The sequence below is a fragment of the Leguminivora glycinivorella genome, chromosome 3, assembly GCF_023078275.1.
Source record: "Leguminivora glycinivorella isolate SPB_JAAS2020 chromosome 3, LegGlyc_1.1, whole genome shotgun sequence".
Lineage (NCBI taxonomy): Eukaryota > Metazoa > Arthropoda > Insecta > Lepidoptera > Tortricidae > Leguminivora > Leguminivora glycinivorella.
In genome coordinates, this window is record NC_062973.1 from 1,486,523 (window position 1) to 1,506,752 (window position 20,230).

A 20,230-nucleotide genomic window follows, 5' to 3' on the forward strand; every position below is an offset into this window, starting at 1 on the left:
TCAGTATATTACGGAAAATAGAGAGTATGATGTCTTGACAATCTGAAACGAAATTTTAAAAAATCTGAACAATAAATAATAGTTATTTGTTATACAAGGGGGCAAAGTTGTATTTTAACGCCGAGTGTGGAATTGAAAAACGAGCAAGTGAAAGGATTCTATTGTTGAACCACGAGCGAAGCGCAAAATTTTTCCCCTCACTATAGTGAGGTAACTACAACGCAAAAATAGTTATTTAACCTTCGTGCCTTGATATATAATGATATATAGTAATATTGGCACGTGCGGTTAAACAACAACTTTGCACCCTAAGCCCCCTTGTAAAACACAAAATTTTTCACCACACCAACACGAACAGAATAATGACTATAAAACGTCAAACTAAATGAAATCCAATCCACCAATCTCACGGTGGGCTGGATGGCTCGAAAAGTGGACATTCGCACTTTTTTCAAAAAATCATTTTTTGAAAAATGCTATCCGATAGAGAATTATATAGGGAACAATAAATGTGGTATACATTTTTTCGAAATAAGGCATATTGACAGCAGAAAAAAATAAAGTCTGTTTTTTTTTTGTATGGGACCCAAAAATAGGTATCTTGTTTCTCAGAAACTATTAGAGGTCCCGCCTTCTACCTCTCAAGACATTGTTTATCTACTTGTATAGAGTAGGAAACGATAAGCAGATTTTTTATACAGGTGCTGTTTTTTTTTTAGTCCAGTCAAAAGTCGACACATTTTCGATTTTTTCGTTTATGACTTTTTTTGGGTTTTTACATTATATTTCGATAGTTAAAAGTTAAAATGATAACAACACATAATGGATGTAACGTTTATTAAGTTAGAAAAAAATCCTAAGTATATTTTTTACATTTTTCATACAACTAAAAAATAAAAAATAAAATAAAAATTGTAAAATATTATTAACATTTTATGATTCATTTTGTTTTTGCGAACAATAATTGTTTCAAGATAAAATAATACTTACTATTTCATCTTCCATAAAATGATTGAGTTGTAAATAACTAACAACAAATTTGAACCAAAATCAACTCTTTCCAAAAAAAAAAATGACAAAAAAGGTCGCATCTGTAACTTTTTATTATTATTATACCTTGATCTACCTTTTATTAAATTAAACTATCGCAAACTTAAAAATATTGTGGAATCCCAAAAAAAGTCATAAACGCAAAAAAATCTGAAACGTGTGGATAAAAAAAAAAAAAATTAAAATAAATTTTGACTCGTATAATGACTAATTATTTAAAAATACAGCATAACCTGTATACAAAAATCTGCTTTTTATGTTTATCGTTTCTTTTGAAATCTGAAACTATCGAAAAATATTGTGGAATACACGAAAGTAGATAAACAATGTATAAAAAATCTCTTTCGTTTCCTACTCTACACAAGAGGTCTTGAGAGGTAGAAGACGGGACCTCTAATAGTTTCTGAGAAACAAGATACCTATTTTTGGGTCCCATACAAAAAAACAGACTTTATTTTTTCTGCTGTCAATATGCCTTATTTCGAAAAAATGTAGGTATACCACATTTATTGTTCCCTATATAATTCTCTATCGGATAGCATTTTTCAAAAAATGATTTTCTGAAAAAAGTGCGAATGTCCTCTTTTCGAGCCATCCACCAGCCCACCGTGAATCTGTTCAATATTTATGATTCAAAAACATCATTTATGGGTTAATTCTACCATATATTGATTTAAACTAACACGATCTTCACTCATATTATTAAATTAAAACGGGACTTAATCGCGTAAAACTTACGTTTTATATTTAACCCGACGTTTCGGACATGACATTACGTCCGTGGTCACGGGTAGACTGGCTGGGAGTTGTATCAACATCTTCTAGCTGTACGAGTTTTTCGAACTACCCGCACTTGATTGTCATCAGTCACTTTTACGCTAGAGTTGCCACTCTGCCTACATACAACACTCACGACATCCGATGGTATGAGACGGGAAGTTTTTTCACGTTTACACTTGCTAATCACTGGATTCCACGAAGATGAAATCCCTTGCCCTTCATTTTGATTGAAATTACGATGTTTCCTGATTTCAATCGCTTCACGTACTTTCCTGCTATAGTAAAGACGTTCAGTTGAAAGGACTTTGGGATTATGCAGTTCAATCCAGTGGTTCGGTCCTGGTGGTTAATTCTACCAGTCAACATAAGACATCAAGGTAAAATATATATGAAATCACTTTGCACTCTTGTCGATAAAATGCAATTTTGCTATCTGTTTTCGAATAGCAAAGTACCTAAGCCTTTACTAGTTGGTGTGGTGAAAATGCATTTAACACTGCTTCCAGTAGTTCCACAGGTGGTAAATTATCTTAATTACTAGATTCACCTACTTTTATCAATTTTAAAGCAGTTAATTTGACTTTATTCAAAGTCAAATTACTTTACCCACTAGTGGATAAAATGCGTTTTTACCTGCTGGTATTAAAGGACAAAACACGTGTTTCCGAGCTAGTGAGGGAAAAAAAAATTGGTTGTAGGCCATAACCTTAAAAAGATTACGTACCAAAAACACAGTATAATAAAGAGTACTATCGTACACTATGGCCACTAGGCTTGTGCCGTTTCGTTCGTTGATCGGAGCGCTCCGATCTCGTTCAATCGCTCCCACGAACTAGTTCGCTCTTTTAGGTCTTTTGCTCATTTAGTTCAGCCAGACCAGCGACCACTGCGGTCGGAAAGATCAGAACGAATGGGACCGAATAGTGTCAAAATGATACGAATAGTCCACAGATAGTAACATTCCGGGTCGAAAGGTTGTAAATAAGTAACCGAAGTTTAATATGAAACCTTGATGTTTTTGTGTTGCTCTGCTAAGTAGCTCTCGCTCTCGATCGGCGCAGTCATACACTCGTTCTTGATCGAAACCGCTCGCGCTCGCCGATCCTATACTGAACTAAATGAGCAAAGACCGATTCTCAAAGCACAAAAAGATTCAGTTCATTTCGGTCATTGATGGGATTTTATTCCTAACAGTTCATAGTTCGTGAACGACACAAGCCTAATGGCCACTCCCGCTCCCCACTCTAAGTGCCGCCCCCCGCTCTCGGTTACCTCACAGTTCTCATCTGTCAACGCGATCAGTCGAACAGTAGGCTTAGCACATGATTGCCGCGAGTAAAAGGTATATGTCGCTGCGAGATAGATCACACGTCTTCTTCTACCTGTATTAATGACATAAGGATGGGTAGTCTATCTCGCGGCGACATACTCTCGCGGCCATCATGTGCTAACCCTGCTGTCATATCTCCCTCATACAAATATGGTACGCGTACATCTACACGAGCTTAAGACTGTGTGTGTTGGAACGCGCTTCTTTCATGTATTTGATTGCCGTTGTCCGAGGTGTGGTAGTACTTAGCTAGACAGTAGAGAGGTAAGCAACTATACTTACATATCTGTAATTAAAACAATATTAAATTTACCTTTACGTATGATTCATATGACAGCTCGATGAACCCAAGTCCTTTTATCAAAACTCGTTTCTGCAAGTAAAATTATCAAATCAATGGTTTTGGTATTAAAATTTTGAAAAAAACTCCGACAAAGTGGATCGATTTTCATGAAACATGGCTAATTGGCTAAGAACACTCCCGACTAACTCAGCTTTCAGACAAAAAAAAACTAAATCTAAATCGGTTCATCCGTTCGGGAGCTACGATGCCACAGACAGACACACACACAGACAGACACACAGACAGAAATCCGAACGCTCCGCTCCTAGCGGCCACTCAGGCCTTGTTACACAGTAGGTAGGTACCTGAGCTTGTGCGATGGCAATGGTGACCACTTTCCGGATCCGCACCGAGGACTTTCTCGTGCAGTTGTGCCAACCCGAGTGAAACATGGCGGTTGGCAGACGCGATGCCTTAAAATAATAGTACATTACATCAGAGGCCGGGAAAATGAGGATTTCCGGCCAAGTGGGTATATAGGGTGGGATAGGGATACGAGGCCGGGAATCCGTTTTCACGCCGAGGCATGTATAGTGCTTTTCTCAAACATACAATGAAATAAAAAAAAATGCTCTAAAGGACAATATTTTATAAAAAAAAGTTACTTTGCAGGCCTAGGCCTAAAAAATAATATGAAATCCCTTTACAGTCCTCTCGAGTTGTTGCGCAAAAAAAGCGATACTTCCCAGCCCATTTTAAGGAACGTAAAGACAATATTTCATTGCATGTTTGAGAAAAATTACATTACATACAGTGCGTTAACGATTCGGCTTTTAACCTTCGGATTTGGCTCTTATCGGGATCGCATAAGTGCGAGCAAGATAGATATAAAACCCGAATCGTTTATTGATGTTAATCATACTGTACGTTACAAGGGAAACCTTAAATATTATGTAGTAGTAACACTAGTAACTAAGCTGCTTACTTTTGACAAATACCTATATTTGGTAGCCTGCACAACACTGGCATGCCAGCCGCGTACAAAATGACTGACAAATTGCATTCAAGTAATTTGTAAGTGGCTGGCATGCCAGGTGTGCAAGCCACTATGTATGCCAGAGCCCTCATAGGACTGGATCTATGTCTTACCTCAATAGTGACGTTGCCAGCATTCCAGACAAACACAGCAGTGCCCACCAGAACCGCCGCAGCCATGAAGGCTATCGGCATCACTGCCATCAGAGTCCGCTCTGTGAACTTATCAATCAATCAAATCAATTATTTATTCGTGATAACTACAAAATACACAAGTAAGAAAACAGGAACAACAAATAAAATAAATTAAACATATAAGTTACCACGAAATGGTCCCGACTTAGCATAAAATGCTAACCCGAGGGTCAGCGCTGGTCTTCCGTCGGGACCATTTTGTTGGTCACGAACGCAGCTGTACGACGCGGACCTGTGACACTTATGATATTTTTTTTGCAAAAATTTTAATTTATAATGCTAATTTTAATTTATAACAAAAAAATTGTTTCCCTCGTAAGAAAATACTAACCATCATCTGAATCATGAGCATTATCAGTACCCAAACATTCATGATCAACTGCGCGCTGAACGCCACTCCGCCTACCTGCTGCGTCTGCTGAATGCACCTACAGACAAGCAATGCTATTATAACATTGAAATAAAAGTCATATAAGTAAGGTACAGACATTTAACTGGAATCTAATAGAAATTGTGTGCTAAACTTCCAAACAAAGTGACTGAATTGATCTTGTTATTATTTGTAAGTTTTCCAATGACATGATTGTAGCTAGGTAATTAAAGAAATTAAAATAAAACTATTTTATGGTAGGCGTGTTCAGTGGATAGATGTAGAACTCAACATCATAGTGTAATAATGGAAAAAATGGATTAGTTACAAATGCCCCGCAGTCGAGATTTGCCCCGCTGTACCTTACAAAGAAAAAGTCGTATAGTCGCAACAGGTCTAAAACGCAAAACGTTCAGGTATAGATAGGTTTAGCTTCGTTAGGTATCTTCAAATGGCCGAAGACCAAACAACACAAAATAGGAGCGCTTTAAAGTTAAGATAATCGGAAAAAATGTTGTGGACATTTTGCGTTTTAAACCAGTTGCTAATAACCCCGAAAAATTTCCTGACCTTGAAATATTTTGATGCTTTTAATTCTGTCTAATCTATTTAATCGCGATGACTTTATATTTGACGCCAGTGAAGAGTACATCGGTCATAAGAGATGCTAGAACTGTATTACTTATTGTCTCACCATAACGTAAGAGAATGCATTTGAATCCCGACTTTAAATCCATCTTCATATCTCCTCTCCTTCTCTTCCTGACTGCCGCTAACCTCAAAAATGGTGTTCAGGTCTTCAAAGTATTTGCACAGGTTTTTAAAGTTGTGTGCGATTGCGATAGTACTAGTGAGGATGATGAGGTAGACGGAAACGACTCTGATCGCGAAAATCCACCAGACTATGTAGAATATTATGCGAGTGGCTCCAGCGATCTGTGTTCGGTTTTCGACGTCTGGCCATACCGGGATGACGGTTGTGAAGGTCACATCTGGAACATTAATGTAAGTAGGCGGTCAACCAAATCTTGTCACTTTCTAATAGGGTGGAAACGCGCATGTGACACTGTTTGAGTTGCAGGCGTCCATAGGTTACGGTGACCGCTTTACATCAGGCGGGCCGTATGCTTGTTTGCCACCGACGTAGTATAAAAAAACCGGCCAAGTGCGTGTCGGGCCACGCTCAGTGTAGGGTTCCGTATTTTTCCCAAAAACTATACTAAACCTATCATGTTCAAAATCATTTTCCTAGAAAGTCTTTATAAAGTTCTACTTTTGTGATTTTTTTCATATTTTTTATACATACACACTTTTTTTTCTTTAGGAGCGATTATTTCCGAAAATATTAATATTATCAAAAAACGATTAAAGTAAACCCTTATTCATTTTTAAATATCTATCCAACAATATATCACACGTTGGGGTTGGAATGAAAAAAAATCTGTCCCTACTTTTCATGTAGCCTAACAAATCATTTTTTTCCACTTTTTATTTTGCCACTTTGTCGGCGTGATTCATATATATATTGGTAGGTACCAAATTTCAGCTTTTTAGTGGTAACGGTCACTGAGATTATCCGCGGACGGACGGACGGACATGGCGAGACTATAAGGGTTCCTAGTTGACTACGGAACCCTAAAAAGGAGCACGTTTCAAATTCGATAGGATTACCTACGAACTTTCAACTCACGCACATAAGTGAGCCGCTGCGACATATCAGCGATAGCACGCTTGTTTCGTAGCTACGTAAAGCCTGACCAGAAATATATGTCACGCGCCATCTTGCGGAATTTCATTAGAACTATTTTCTTCATACTATACTGAACTGTCACCCCATACATCAGAATAACAGCGCCCTCTTGACAATAGTTATACGGTGTTTACACCCCAACTGATTTTTATTTTTTTAAACGTATCTAGAATGTTCATTTTTTAATCTGATGATTAATATTTTTTTAAATTGAGTTTTAAATTTTCTGTGCAGCTCTACTCGGCTTTTAACTCTACACTCAATAAAATAATTGCTAGCTACCATCATAAACCTTCAAACTGTTTAATTGTGTACGTTACTGCAACGACATAAGGTTTACCAATAGACAGCTATGTCAATGTAAAGCACTTTAACCTGTGTCACAGTAAACTTCAAATTGGACAGGTGACTCAGTAAGCAAATTTAAACCTAAAATTCAAAATGACAAGGTTGTAATTAGGTACGAGTCAATTTGTTATGACTTATGATAAACTTTAAAATTAAACTGACGCACAACGTCTATCTCGTAGCGGAAAAAATAATCGTCCAAGTAACCAGCCAGTATTAATACCCTTAAATACTGAAAAAGGTATACAACCTCTAACAATATGATATGCACAATGTTGTATTACAAATTTGTAGAATGGGCACGTAAACAATAACTAATAATACAAATTAAAACAAAAAATATTACCCCCATCAAGATATAGGTCAATCGATTCTACTCTCGATTCTGAACAAACAGTTTTCAGGTTTTTAGTGTTAAGTGAAACACGGTGTATATTTCTGGCCAGGCTTTCATTCTTTGGCATCTGACACAATCTAAGAGCAATTCCCGTTAAGTTTGTACATTTGGATCACGTCTCCGATTTTGATAAAAATTGGTAGGCTGATAGAGTCCATGATGCTGAGCAAGACCCACTGTAGGTTTCCCAAAATGTCCTATGTAGTTTGTATGAAACCTTCGCAATAAAGTTTTTGTTACCAGATTTCTTTATATTTTCGGTAACTTTTTTGTTACCAGATTTCTTTAAAAAAAGGCAAGTTTCATACAATCAACCTAGGACATTTTGGGAAACCTAGTGGATCTTGCTCAGCATCATGGACTCTATCAGCCTACCAATTTTTATCAAAATCGGAGACGTGATCCAAATGTACAAACTTAACGGGAATTGCTCCTAAGTTGAATAGGTACTTACTTGTTGTAAGGGCTTGGATTCCATTTTCAACCCCATAAGAAAACAAAGTGGACGAACACATGAAAACCAACGCCATGAGATACCCAAACGTCGTTCTAATCATCATCGTCTCAATCTCCTCATCATCACACACTGCCTTCAAACTCAGAGCTAGCGTCTTCACCAGTTCTCGAACCTTCTCTTTGTAATAAACCGTGCTGCTGTAAACAGCGTAGAGAGTTGCATGTGACAGCGCAAATAAAGACCTATCAGCGCTCTGCTTTTCCGTCAAATTTGGTTGAGTGAAAAAAGCACCCCAACTAGAAATGATGAACGATGCTACAATCATTTCTAAGATAAAAGATATGGCGTCGTAGATTCTCATGAACTTTGCGGGATATTTCATGTCTTCAAACCAGAAATTGGTAGCGCAGCTGAGATAGATAATTTTACAGATTTTGTGGAAAAGATCAAGTGTTCGGTTCCTTGTAAGCCTCATGGTTTCCGTAGACATACGTTGCGTTTTTGCTGGTATACGACGTTAGTTACAATGATTTGACTAAACCACGCCATACAACAGGCAATTATGCATTTAATTTATACAAATCACTTCCGTATAAGTAATAGCGATTAAAATTGATGGCATAATGAAAAGCGTGGCCTATTTTACGCAGTTGGAATTTATTAGAATCCATCTACATGGTGAGAGTCCTAGCATACGATTTTCTGGAAGGCAATTTTCAACTGATCGAACTTTTTCACTATTAACTTGAGTTCTACATAATATATGTATCCACAGAACACGAATGCCATACCAGTGGAATAATAATGCAAAAATGTAAAACATGGAAAAAAAATCGAGTAGTTGAAAATTGCCCCCCCAGTCGTAATCGCCCCGCTGTACCTTATATGAGTTCGTGCGCCGTGTAAATGGGCCTTATTACTTAAATGTGAATTTCGTACACTAGGATTCCTATTATTCCTATAGATTCACGGAAATCTGTGCTTTGGCACAATATAATAAAGAGTACTATCGTACAGTATGGCCACTCCCGTTCCCCACTGAAAGTGCCCCCCACCCGCTCTAGGTTACCTCACAGTTACCGCCCGTCAAAAACGCGATCAGTTGACCTGTCATATCTCACTCATACAAGCACGATACGCGTTCACCTACACGAGCTTAGACTGTGTGTTTGGGAACGCGCCTCTTTCATATATTTGATCGCTAGTGTCCGAGGTGTGGTTTTGGTATGTATTGTCTGGCCATTAGAGTGAAAGCCTGTGAAGCCGATGGTCTTGGGTTCAAATATCGGTAAGAACGTTAATTTATTTATTTAACGCCTGGGAAAAAGGAGGATAATAATAGGGGCGCCATCGTTTATGTAAATCGTTTTGCACGTGGCAAAAATGTTGACAGAACTGTTAAGTGTTGCTGTGATAAAAAAACCGGCCAAGAGCGTGTCGGGCCACGCTCAGTGTAGGGTTCCGTAGTTTTCCGTATTTTTCTCAAAAACTACTGAACCTATCAAGTTCAAAACAATTTTCCTAGAAAATGTTTATAAAGTTCTACTTTTGTGATTTTTTTCATAATTTTTAAACTTATGGTTCAAAAGTTAGAGGGGGGGGACACATTTTTTTTTACTTTAGGAGCGATTATTTCCGAAAATATGAGCATTATCAAAAAATGGTTTTAGTAAACCCATATTCATTTTTAAATACCTATCCAACAATATATCACACGTTAGGGTTAAAATGAAAAAAAAAAAACACTCCCCACTTTGCGTGTAGGGGGGGTACCCTAATAAAATATTTTTTTCCACTTTTTATTTTTGCACTTTGTCGGCGTGATTGATTTACACATTGGTACCAAATTTCAGCTTTCTAGTGCTAACGGTCACTGAGATTATCCGCGGACGGACGGACGGACGGACGGACAGACAGACAGACATGGCGAAAGTATAAGGGTTCCTAGTTGACTACGGAACCCTAAAAACATTAGGATAAAGATGTAGTCTCTGCTTAATTGCTTATATGTAACTAACACCACAGTATGGCTAATAACAGTAATAAGGGAGACCACACACAGTTTCAAAAATCATAATCTTAAAAAATAAGAGTGTGTGTGGATAGTTGCGAAATTATGTATATGGAACTCCGTGCACTCGATCTGATTTTTTATAACACTAAACTGATTTTTATAAGTTTATGATTTCTTCAGATCATGAATTTTAAGTGTGTGTTGTCGGCCTAATGTTGTAAATATTTAATAATCATTTATCTAATCACTATCCATTCAATCATACCATTTAATAATCGAAAGGGTAAATAGACAAAGGTAAAATATGTAATAAAAACTCAGATATTTATTCAAAACAGTCCAATATAAATTAATAAATACAAATGCTTACATCTACAAGATACGTGTCATGTTAGAACTAATAACTGAACAGCTAACACAACTTGCGTTGTTGCGCGCGACATCAACGCCATATAGTCATGCTAGTAGATCAGGGTGCGTAGCCGAATGGCACAAACGCTCACGAAACGAAACGCTAGTAGATATCTATCTCTATCGCTCTTGCGTATTGGCGCAACAGAGCCAGACTACCTTTCGCGGCGTTTCGTTTTAGTTTCGCGTCGGAGAAATGCCATTCGGCTACGGGGCCAGGCAACTATACACCGATTTAAACTTACACGATTTTTACACATATTTAAAATAGCAAACGGGACTTAATCGCGTATTATTATGTTCTTAAAACTGACCTCCGACGTTTCAAGGACGGCATTGTCCCAGTGGTCTCGGATCAGACTGGCTTAAGTTGACATCTATCTTCTGTACGAGTTTTTCAAACTACCCACACTTGGTGCTGACTACCCACTTGAACGTTTTGTACTTCGAAAAACTTGTACAGCTAGAAGAGAGAAGATATCAACTTAAGCCAGTCTGCTCCGAGACCGCAGGGACAATGTCGTCCTTGAAACGTCGGAGGTCAATGTTAAAAACATAATAATACGCGATGAAGTCCCGTTTGCAATGCAGGCAACTATAGACGGTCAACCAAATCTTTGCATTAAAAATGGCGCGAAATTTTCAATATTTTTTAAAGTGTTATGGCTCGTCGATGATTCTGCTAACGGCAAGGTTTAGGAAGGCAGGCGTTTTATGAAGACATTTGGGTGGTTAACTACATTTTTGTCAAGTGTCAAGATTTGTTTGACCGTCTGTATTATGATCAAAAAGAGTAGAAATTAAAAAGTGGCAACATTGTACTGTCATCCCAAATTCAAATCAATATGTGTGAGAAAACGGGACGACAATACGATGCTGCCACTTTTTCATTTCGGCTGTAGGTATGTATAGACAAGATGCCAATCGTCCATACTCCATAACGAATCGTAGTTCGTCGTAGCGTAGTTATTTTTATCTGTAGCAATAATAATTTAATAAAAACCGGCCAAGAGCGTGTCGGGCCACGCTCAGTGTAGGGTTCCGTAGTTTTCCGTATTTTTCTCAAAAACTACTGAACCTATCAAGTTCAAAACAATTTTCCTAGAAAGTCTTTATATAGTTCTACTTTTGTGATTTTTTTCATATTTTTTAAACATATGGTTCAAAAGTTAGAGGGGGGGGGGACGCACTTTTTTCTCCTTTAGGAGCGATTATTTCCGAAAATATTAATACTATCAAAAAACGATCTTAGTAAACCCTTATTCATTTTTAAATACCTATCCAACAATATATCACACGTTGGGGTTGGAATGAAAAAAAATATCAGCCCCCACTTTACATGTAGGGGGGGTACCCTAATAAAACATTTTTTTCTATTTTTTATTTTTGCACTTTGTTGGCGTGATTGATATACATATTGGTACCAAATTTCAGCTTTCTAGTGCTTACGGTTACTGAGATTATCCGCGGACGGACGGACGGACGGACGGACGGACGGACGGACGGACGGACGGACGGACGGACAGACAGACATGGCGAAACTATAAGGGTTCCTAGTTGACTACGGAACCCTAAAAATGAGCGATCGACATTGCCTACAGAAATATATATTGATTTAAACTAACACGATCTTCAATTACATTATTAAATTAAAACGGGACTTAATCGCGTAAAACTTACGTTTTATATTTAACCCGACGTTTCGGACATGACATTACGTCCGTGGTCACGGGTAGACTGGCTGGGAGTTGTATCAACATCTTCTAGCTGTACGAGTTTTTCGAACTACCCGCACTTGATTGTCATCAGTCACTTTTACGCTAGGGTTGACGTAATGTCATGTCCGAAACGTCGGGTTAAATATAAAACGTAAGTTTTACGCGATTAAGTCCCGTTTTAATTTAATAATACAGAAATATAGTCAACATATCTATATACATTATCTACACTAAAGACAAAAGTAGTAAAATGATTGTGCATAAAATTTAGATTTTCTTACGAAGAAAATATAATACATACTGGACAATATGACTAGACTAGAAGCATTAATAAATAAATTTTTGACACAATTTTCTAAATTTACAATCAAATGCAAAATTGGCTACATCGGCAATATAATCGATTTCAATTATACATATACCGGTGGAGAAATATACAAACACAGTCTTGAAACTACAACTTAAACTACAAGAAAATTTTTAAACGGTTACTATATACTAAACTATGAATAAACGATAACGCGTATAATGAACGTGTGTTTTCATAGTTTCATTTCATGAGTAACTATCGCGGTAACCAATGACAATATTAGTTATAGTACTCAGATATTACTTGGCAAATTAAAGTAACTTTCACGTGTGTTCCTGCCGGTGAGTAAGGCTGCCAGAGCTCAACGAGGGTGCACTTAGAATTAGTATATAATAGTATCAATTGTAATTTCAATTCAATTTTAAATATTTTCTAAATATGTACATGTGACGTGTAAAAGTGCCCCTGTGGCCTATTAGCTGAATAAATTATTTTGATTTTTGATTTTTTTTTTTGCGGTGTGCTAGTGACGGAAGGACCTACGGAACTAATTTGTTCCGTCTATTGTCATTTGAGTCGTCGGCAACCCGAACCCTCCCCAACTTGTTACAGTGACCGCTTTCCATCAGGCGGACCGTATGCTTGTTTGCCACCGACGTAGTATAAAAAAAGAACTGGCAAATTTAGAAAGCCATATAAAGTGAGAAAAATCGATAGATTTTCCATTTAGATCTTTGGTAACTTTGGAAACAATCCGAAGTTACTAAACACAATACATAATATAAAATATCAACCCAACAGCCAAAGTTTTTTAGCCAAACAAAACAAGAAAACTATATACCTATAGGTAAAAGATATGTATGTAAAAAATTAAAATTAGTACTTAGAGCTTTTATAGTTCTCATACTTTCAATCCAGACAAGCACTGATAGACCACAACACAATTCAAATTTCGGCAATCTCACGCAGAAAATAAAAGCATTTCTTCTTTCATAAGATCAACGGGTTTAAATTTGTGATTTTTATAGTTATTTGTTATACAAGGGGGCAAAGTTGTATTTTAACGCCGAGTGTGGAATTGAAAAACGAGCAAGTGAAAGGAATCTATAGTTGAACCACGAGCGAAGCGAGTGGTTCGAGAATAGAATCCTGAACTTGCGAGTTTTTTAACACACGAGAAGTAAAATACAATTTGCACCCGAGTGTAACACAAAACTTTTCCCCTCACTATAGCGAGGAAACTATGACGCAAAAAATGCGTTTATCACTGCTTCCAGTAGTTCCACAGGTGGTAAATCATCTTTATTACTAGATTCACCTACTTTTATCAATTTTAAAGCAGTTAATTTGACTTTATTCAAGGTCAAATACTTTACCCACTAGTGGATAAAATGCGTTTTTACCCGCTGGTATTAAAGGACAAAACACGTGTTTCCGAGCTAGTGAGGGGAAAATAATCATAAACACTCCGATTAGCATTTAAACTAAGCATTTTATCTCATAGGTAAGCGTGCTCCACCGTAGACCGCATCATCACTTACCATCAGGTGTGATCGTGGTCAAACGTCTACCTATCCATACTAAAAAAAAAAAAAAAAAACTACATGTTTTCATAAGTCAAAGAATACAGTTTTTAACCACTTGACCGTACACTGAAAAGAAATATGCTGCAGACCGTCCGCGGATACCTGACTATCCGAAAGAGTCGAGGAGAAACAGTTGATTAATAGTTATTTGTTATACAAGGGTGCAAAGTTGTATTTTAACGCAGAGTGTGAAATTGAAAAACGAGCGAAAGAAAGGATTCTATAGTTGAACCACGAGCGAAGCGAGTGGTTCGAGAATAGAATCCTGAACTTGTGAGTTTTTCAACACACGAGAAGTAATAGTTATTTGTTATACAAGGGGGCAAAGTTGTATTTTAACGCCGAGTGTGGAATTGAAAAACGAGCAAGTGAAAGGATTCTATAGTTGAACCACGAGCGAAGCGAGTGGTTCGAGAATAGAATCCTGAACGAGTTTTTTAACACACGAGAAGTAAAATACATTTGAGTGTAACACAAAACTTTTCCCCTCACTATAGCGAGGAAACTACAACGCAAAAAATGCGTTTATCACTGCTTCCAGTAGTTCCACGGGTGGTAAATCATCTTTATTACTAGATTCACCTACTTTTATCAATTTTAAAGCAGTTAATTTGACTTTATTCAAGATCAAATTACTTTACCCACTAGTGGATAAAATGCGTTTTTACCCGCTGGTATTAAAGGACAAAACACGTGTTTCCGAGCTAGTGAGGGGAAAAATACATTTGCACCCGTGTGTAACACAAAACTTTTCCCCTCACTATAGCGAGGAAAGTACAACGCAAGAAACGCGTTTATCACTGCTTCCAGTAGTTCCACAGGTGGTAAATCATCTTCATCACTAGATTCACCCACTTTTATTAATTTTAAAGCACAAAATTTGACTATATTCAAGGTCAAAATACTTTATCCACTAGTGGATAAAAAGCGTTTTTACCCGCTGGTATTAAAGGATAAAACACGTGTTTCCAAGCAAGTGAGGGGAAAAGTGTATTTTCAGATCTCATTTCGGCGGCTCAGTCCTCAGGAATTGAACTGATTTTTACACAAAAATATATCAGATTTTTTCTATTTATTTGGCAAATTAATCTATCGACACTTCGGGTATCGACAAAATCAGTAACTTATGATCTTAAACCTATAAAACAAGCTTGAAACCCTACTGCAGGCCTAGCACATGATGGCCGCGAGAGTATGTCGCCGCGAGATAGACTACCTGTCCTTATGTCATTAATACAATTAGACAAAGACGTGTCATCTATCTCGCGGCGACATACTCCCGCGGCCATCATGTGCTAGGCCTACTGTAACGTAATCCGTCGGTACCAGGGTATCACGAGATGCGGTTTTTTTTTAATATTTCAGCAAATCACTTTATTTTGGACCTTAAACCTATACAACAATATTCAGAAGCGTACAGGTAAATTCACAACTGCAGCTGTGAATTGCTCGCACGAATGGAACAAATGAGTGAATTAAAAATGTCCAGTGTAGAGAATGCAAACCGGTTATAACCGTAACCGAAATAATCAGTTATAACCGGTTATTTGACAAATTTTCAATACCGATTATTAAGAAACACGAATAACCTGTTACAGTTACTATCGTTTATTATTTAATGACCAAAATTCGATTAACTGGATTTTTAGTGACTTCAAAATACTGCCTTTTATAGCTGTGACTATTATTTTTGTCATTCATGTACTTTAGTATCGAAATTATAATTATTTGTGAACGATTTTGATTGAATATCGTATATAATAATTTGCAGTTATTATTAAAAAACGCATATTTATACTTGCATTCCCTATTTTTAGGGTTCCGTAGTCAACTAGGAACCCTTATAGTTTCGCCATGTCTGTCTGTCCGTCCGTCCGTCCGTCCGTCCGTCCGTCCGTCCGTTAACTGTTAAAACGTTAACCGTCTCAGTAACTGTTAGCACTAGAAAGCTGAAATTTGGTACCAATATGTATATCAATCACGCCAACAAAGTGCAAAAATAAAAAATGGAAAAAATGTTTTATTAGGGTACCCCCCCTACATGTAAAGTGGGGGCTGATATTTTTTTTCACTCCAACCCCAACGTGTGATATATCGTTGGATAGATATTTAAAAATGAATAAGGGTTTACTAAGATCGTTTTTTGATAATATTAATATTTTCGGAAATAATCGCTCCTAAAGGAAAAAAAGTGCGTCCCCCCCCCCCCCCCTCTAACTTTTGAACCATAAGGTTAAAAAATATGAAAAAAATCACAAAAGTAGAACTTTATAAAGACTTTCTAGGAAAATTGTTTTGAACTTGATAAGTTCAGAAGTTTTTGAGAAAAATACGGAAAACTACGGAACCCTACACTGAGCGTGGCCCGACACGCTTTTGGCCGGTTCTTTTTACCTTTATTTTGGTATTTTTTCGATTATTTGATTAAAAATTTGCCACTTTTTGTCGAAAATGACCGTAACATATTATAACCGGTTATCAGTTTTTTTTTTTTTTAATTATAAATGGGCTTACTCTTGGCCACAGACTAGCCAAAGGCAAAGACGTGGCCTACGATGGAATGAACTCGCCCAGAAGATGCCTGTTCACTCTTGATTTGAAGGTTGCCGGGTTATATGAGCTCGGAAATATAGCCGCCGGCAAGGAATTCCACTCCTTGACAGTGCGCATAAGAAAAGAAGAAGCAAAGCGCTTCGTGCGGATTCGTGGAATATCTACCAAGTAAGGATGGAGACTGGCCGTGCGTCTAAGAGTCCGATGGTAGAATGGGGACGGTGGAATAAGCTCGTGTAGCTCTTGAGCACACTCCTCCTCCCGTTATTTTTCGAGCATAACCGTAACCGGTTATGAAATTTGGTCGGTTATTGCATTCCCTAGTACAGTATCACAGATTAACTAATAAAATGGTGGCTCAGCAAAGTTTTGTCCATTCCTTTCGTGAATCGATCTGTACGTCTGTCACTAATAGTAGCTGTGGTGGTACCAGGGTATCACGAGATGCGGAAGTAAGTCTGATAGGCGAGGCCGAGCGATGTGGTCGCGAACCAGGCGAACAGCGACCACCAGGTGGCGAACCCGAACACACCGCGGTACACTTCTTGAGTGAATACCTGTGGAGAAAGAAATAGGTACAGTTAGCATTATATATATCGGAATGGCAGAGAAATATCATTTGAAAATAAAGGACTGTTCATGTAATATACCTGTATTTGAGACCGCTTCTTCATTCAATATCAAACCAAATGGGGTTTCAGTACAGAGGTAGCGTTGATAAGCAGCAAAAAACGCCACCTACTACCTACTACATATACGTGCAGTATAATAGCTACAAGGCCAGCTACGAAATTTGCGATTTGGATCTGAATCAATCTTAAAAACCTACATTCATACTAGTGTCTATTGCACAGTGACTACCGTCAAAACATTTCCCAATAACTTTAAAATTAGGTATATTTTCCAATCGGCCGACGACATAATATTCGATAGAACTCCTAGTGGACGAAGCCCCGCTATGCGGAGCTTCTATTGAGGGTTTGCGGCATACGGACCATTGTAATACTTACCATTTTAAGATTCTCGTCGCTAGAATGACAGACGACCGATGGACTCATGAATTCATATCTTCTGGAACCACCTTGTCTTCTGAACTGCACAACAGGTGGGCTGCCTCCTTATCGTTTTATACTTCTACTTACATAAGCGCGAAGTATAGGCCCATTCCGTAGGGACAGATGGATATGCATAACCATGATAATTTATCTTTGATCCTTATATACATATAAGAGGCGGTGGCAAATCGTAATATTTCCTAAAACGCGTACATAGTGAAAAATCATTACCTCGATTGACGAACCCCCGCGATGAGGGGCTCCTATCAACGGTTTGCAACAAACTGGATTTTTAAACTTACCATCTTAAGATTCTCCCAGGCCATCTGATACTGCTCTAAATCCAGGTCTTCTGGAACCACCTTCTTGTCTTCTAGACTGCACATTTCTTCTCTCTCATAGAACAGGTCGGCCCAGCCGTACCCGCCTAGAGTTTTGTACATGAGCGCGAAGTATAGGCACATTATGATGGGGCAGATGTATTGGAGAGCTACCACGCAGAGGTAATAGAATACTGAGGCCACCTGTAACGAAAAAAAAACATGTCTTGACCACGAAACGAAGGATAGTGAAAATAACGCAGAGCATATAATACTAGAGACATACTGTTAAAAGGGATGTATATCTAGATTCCTAAAGCGGTTCTAACCTAACCTAAACCTACCTTTCTAACAGCGAATCGGTTCTGGGTAATGTAATTTTTGGGGCAAAATTTAAATTATGCCAAATGATCGTTAGGCCAAAAGAGCGTTAGGCATTTCATAATTCGGCCAAATGAGTTAGGCCAAGTGATTTTCGAACAAACGTCATTAGGAATGTAGAGGTAGTCCCTGTTAAAAGTCCCTTCAGTCGCTTTCGTAAAACTAGTGCCTACGCCAAATCTTGGAATTTAGTTGTCAGAGCGGACCCCAGAGCTGGCCGGGATAATGAGCCGTGGCATTTCCGATTCGTGTACCAAGTGGATAACGCAAGGAGGATGATGACTGTTAAACGTCCCATTTCCGATATCGTGTACAGTGGAGTTCACAAACACCTTTACAAATCAACATTCCAAATATATGTATTCACGACCTTATTGTCATTTGTTATAGAGACGTGTAAACATATTTTTGGCATGACATCTTGTAAAGATGTTTGTGAACTCGATCGTTCTTAAACTTATATTATTAAATTAAAACGGGACTTAATCGCGTAAAACTTACGTTTATATTTAACCCGACGTTTCGGACATGACATTACGTCCGTGGTCACGGGTAGACTGGCTGGGAGTTGTACCAACATCTTCTAGCTGTACGAGTTTTTCGAACTACCCGCACTTGATGGTCATTAGTCACTTTTACGCTAGGGTTGCCACTCTGCCTACATACAACACTCACGACATCCGATGGTATGGGACCCTAAACTCTCTAACTCTCTTAAACTTTTCAAGATATCCATTCTTGAATGTTTTTCAGGGGTTTAACTAAAAAAAAGTTTAATTTTATCTCGATATTCTACATCAGTGAAGTTGCAGTGTTGTTTCACCACCCCCTTTCTTCCCGTGGGTGTCGTAGAAGTCGACTGTGGGATACGGGTTAAATTGTGGCGTAGGCGAGAGGCTGGCAACCTGTCACTGCAATGTCACAATTTTCGTTTTCTTTCAACCCCTTTTTGCCAAGAGTGGCACTGAAACTTAAGTAGTTCATGTGCTCTGCCTACCCCTTTATGGGATACAGGCGTGATTGTATGTGTGTATGTGTATGTGTGAAGTTGCAGTTAGTTCATCATCATGATCAATTCAGCTCTTTATCGCCCACTTCAGAACATGAACACACCTCGGACACTGGCGATCAAATATATGAAAGTAGCGCGTTCCCAGCACACAGTTTAAGCTCGTATAGCAGCAATTCCCGTCAACTTTGTACAATGCCACGTCAGCAAATTTTAATTGATCCTATTTTGTTACCAACATTTAGTAATATAATTCGACTTTCGTAAGATATATACAGGATAATTGTTATAATTAAGAAAATATAGATACTAGAGAACCTTAATGACGAAATAAAACTTAATAAAATCTCAATTAATCAACAAAATCTTGGTAACAAAATAGGAATTAATAAAAACAAATTTAACTTTTCCCTTAATTTTTATACAAAGTTGACGGGAATTGCTGTTAGGTGAACGCGTACTGTGCTTGTATGAGTGAAATATGACAGGTCGACTGTTTGCGTTTTTGACAGGCGGTAACTGTGAGGTAGCCGAGAGGAGGTGGGCGGCACTTTCAGCGGGGAGAGGGAGTGGCCATTCTGTGCGATAGTACTCTTTATTATACTGTGACATGAACATATAACGAAAGAACTCTTCTAATACGCCACTTGTCCACCTGGTCCTTAGCTCTCATCCAGTTGTGTCCCGAAATTTTCCAGTTGTCCACCCGATTGGTTAAATATAACTATTGTTAGGTATATCGATGGTGAATATATACCTTTTTCTGCAGGTCCAAATTAGTGATCCTGCCAGCTCCTCCTCTGTGCGTCCAATCTTCTCTGAGCCATGTCGAGGTAGGCCTGCAGGTGTCTCGGCATCAGACACAGGCGTGATTGTAT

The 20,230-nt window shown here is 38.1% G+C and overlaps 2 protein-coding genes across 3 annotated transcripts in view; both read right to left on the reverse strand.

Moving 5' to 3' along the window:
- On the reverse strand, positions 1-8,470 carry LOC125242773. Its single transcript, XM_048151708.1, has 7 exons — positions 7,993-8,470; positions 5,738-5,999; positions 5,005-5,101; positions 4,593-4,700; positions 3,809-3,916; positions 3,474-3,533; positions 1-42 (listed from the first exon to the last, which is right to left on the reverse strand). The coding sequence occupies exons 1-7, from the start codon at positions 8,468-8,470 to the stop codon at positions 1-3; spliced, it is 1,155 nt and encodes a 384-aa protein (XP_048007665.1).
- LOC125242704 (transmembrane protein 161B) overlaps positions 5,968-20,230 on the reverse strand; it is a 23,438-nt gene continuing 9,175 nt past the window's right edge. The window contains exons 8-10 of one of the 2 annotated variants that reach the window (XM_048151602.1): positions 17,945-18,166; positions 17,018-17,144; positions 5,968-6,035 (exon numbers count right to left, since the gene is read on the reverse strand). In XM_048151602.1, coding sequence (XP_048007559.1) covers positions 17,025-17,144; positions 17,945-18,166 — 342 coding nt within the window. In that variant the 3' untranslated portion in view covers positions 5,968-6,035; positions 17,018-17,024. Of the gene's footprint in view, positions 6,036-16,724; positions 17,145-17,944; positions 18,167-20,230 lie in introns of those variants that run through there. The other variant, XM_048151601.1, reaches the window with a different exon arrangement.

Bases quoted from the DNA above. Each gene is read 5' to 3' on its own strand.
- LOC125242773 (XM_048151708.1), bottom strand. From the start codon at position 8,470: ATGAGGCTTACAAGGAACCGAACACTTGATCTTTTCCACAAAATCTGT. The intron at 6,000-7,992 runs GTAAGTACCTAT...CGGTATGGCCAG, and splicing joins AATCCAAGCCCTTACAACAA to ACGTCGAAAACCGAACACAG. The intron at 43-3,473 runs GTAAATTTAATA...ATTTCGTTTCAG, and splicing joins CATATGAATCATACGTAAAG to ATTGTCAAGACATCATACTC.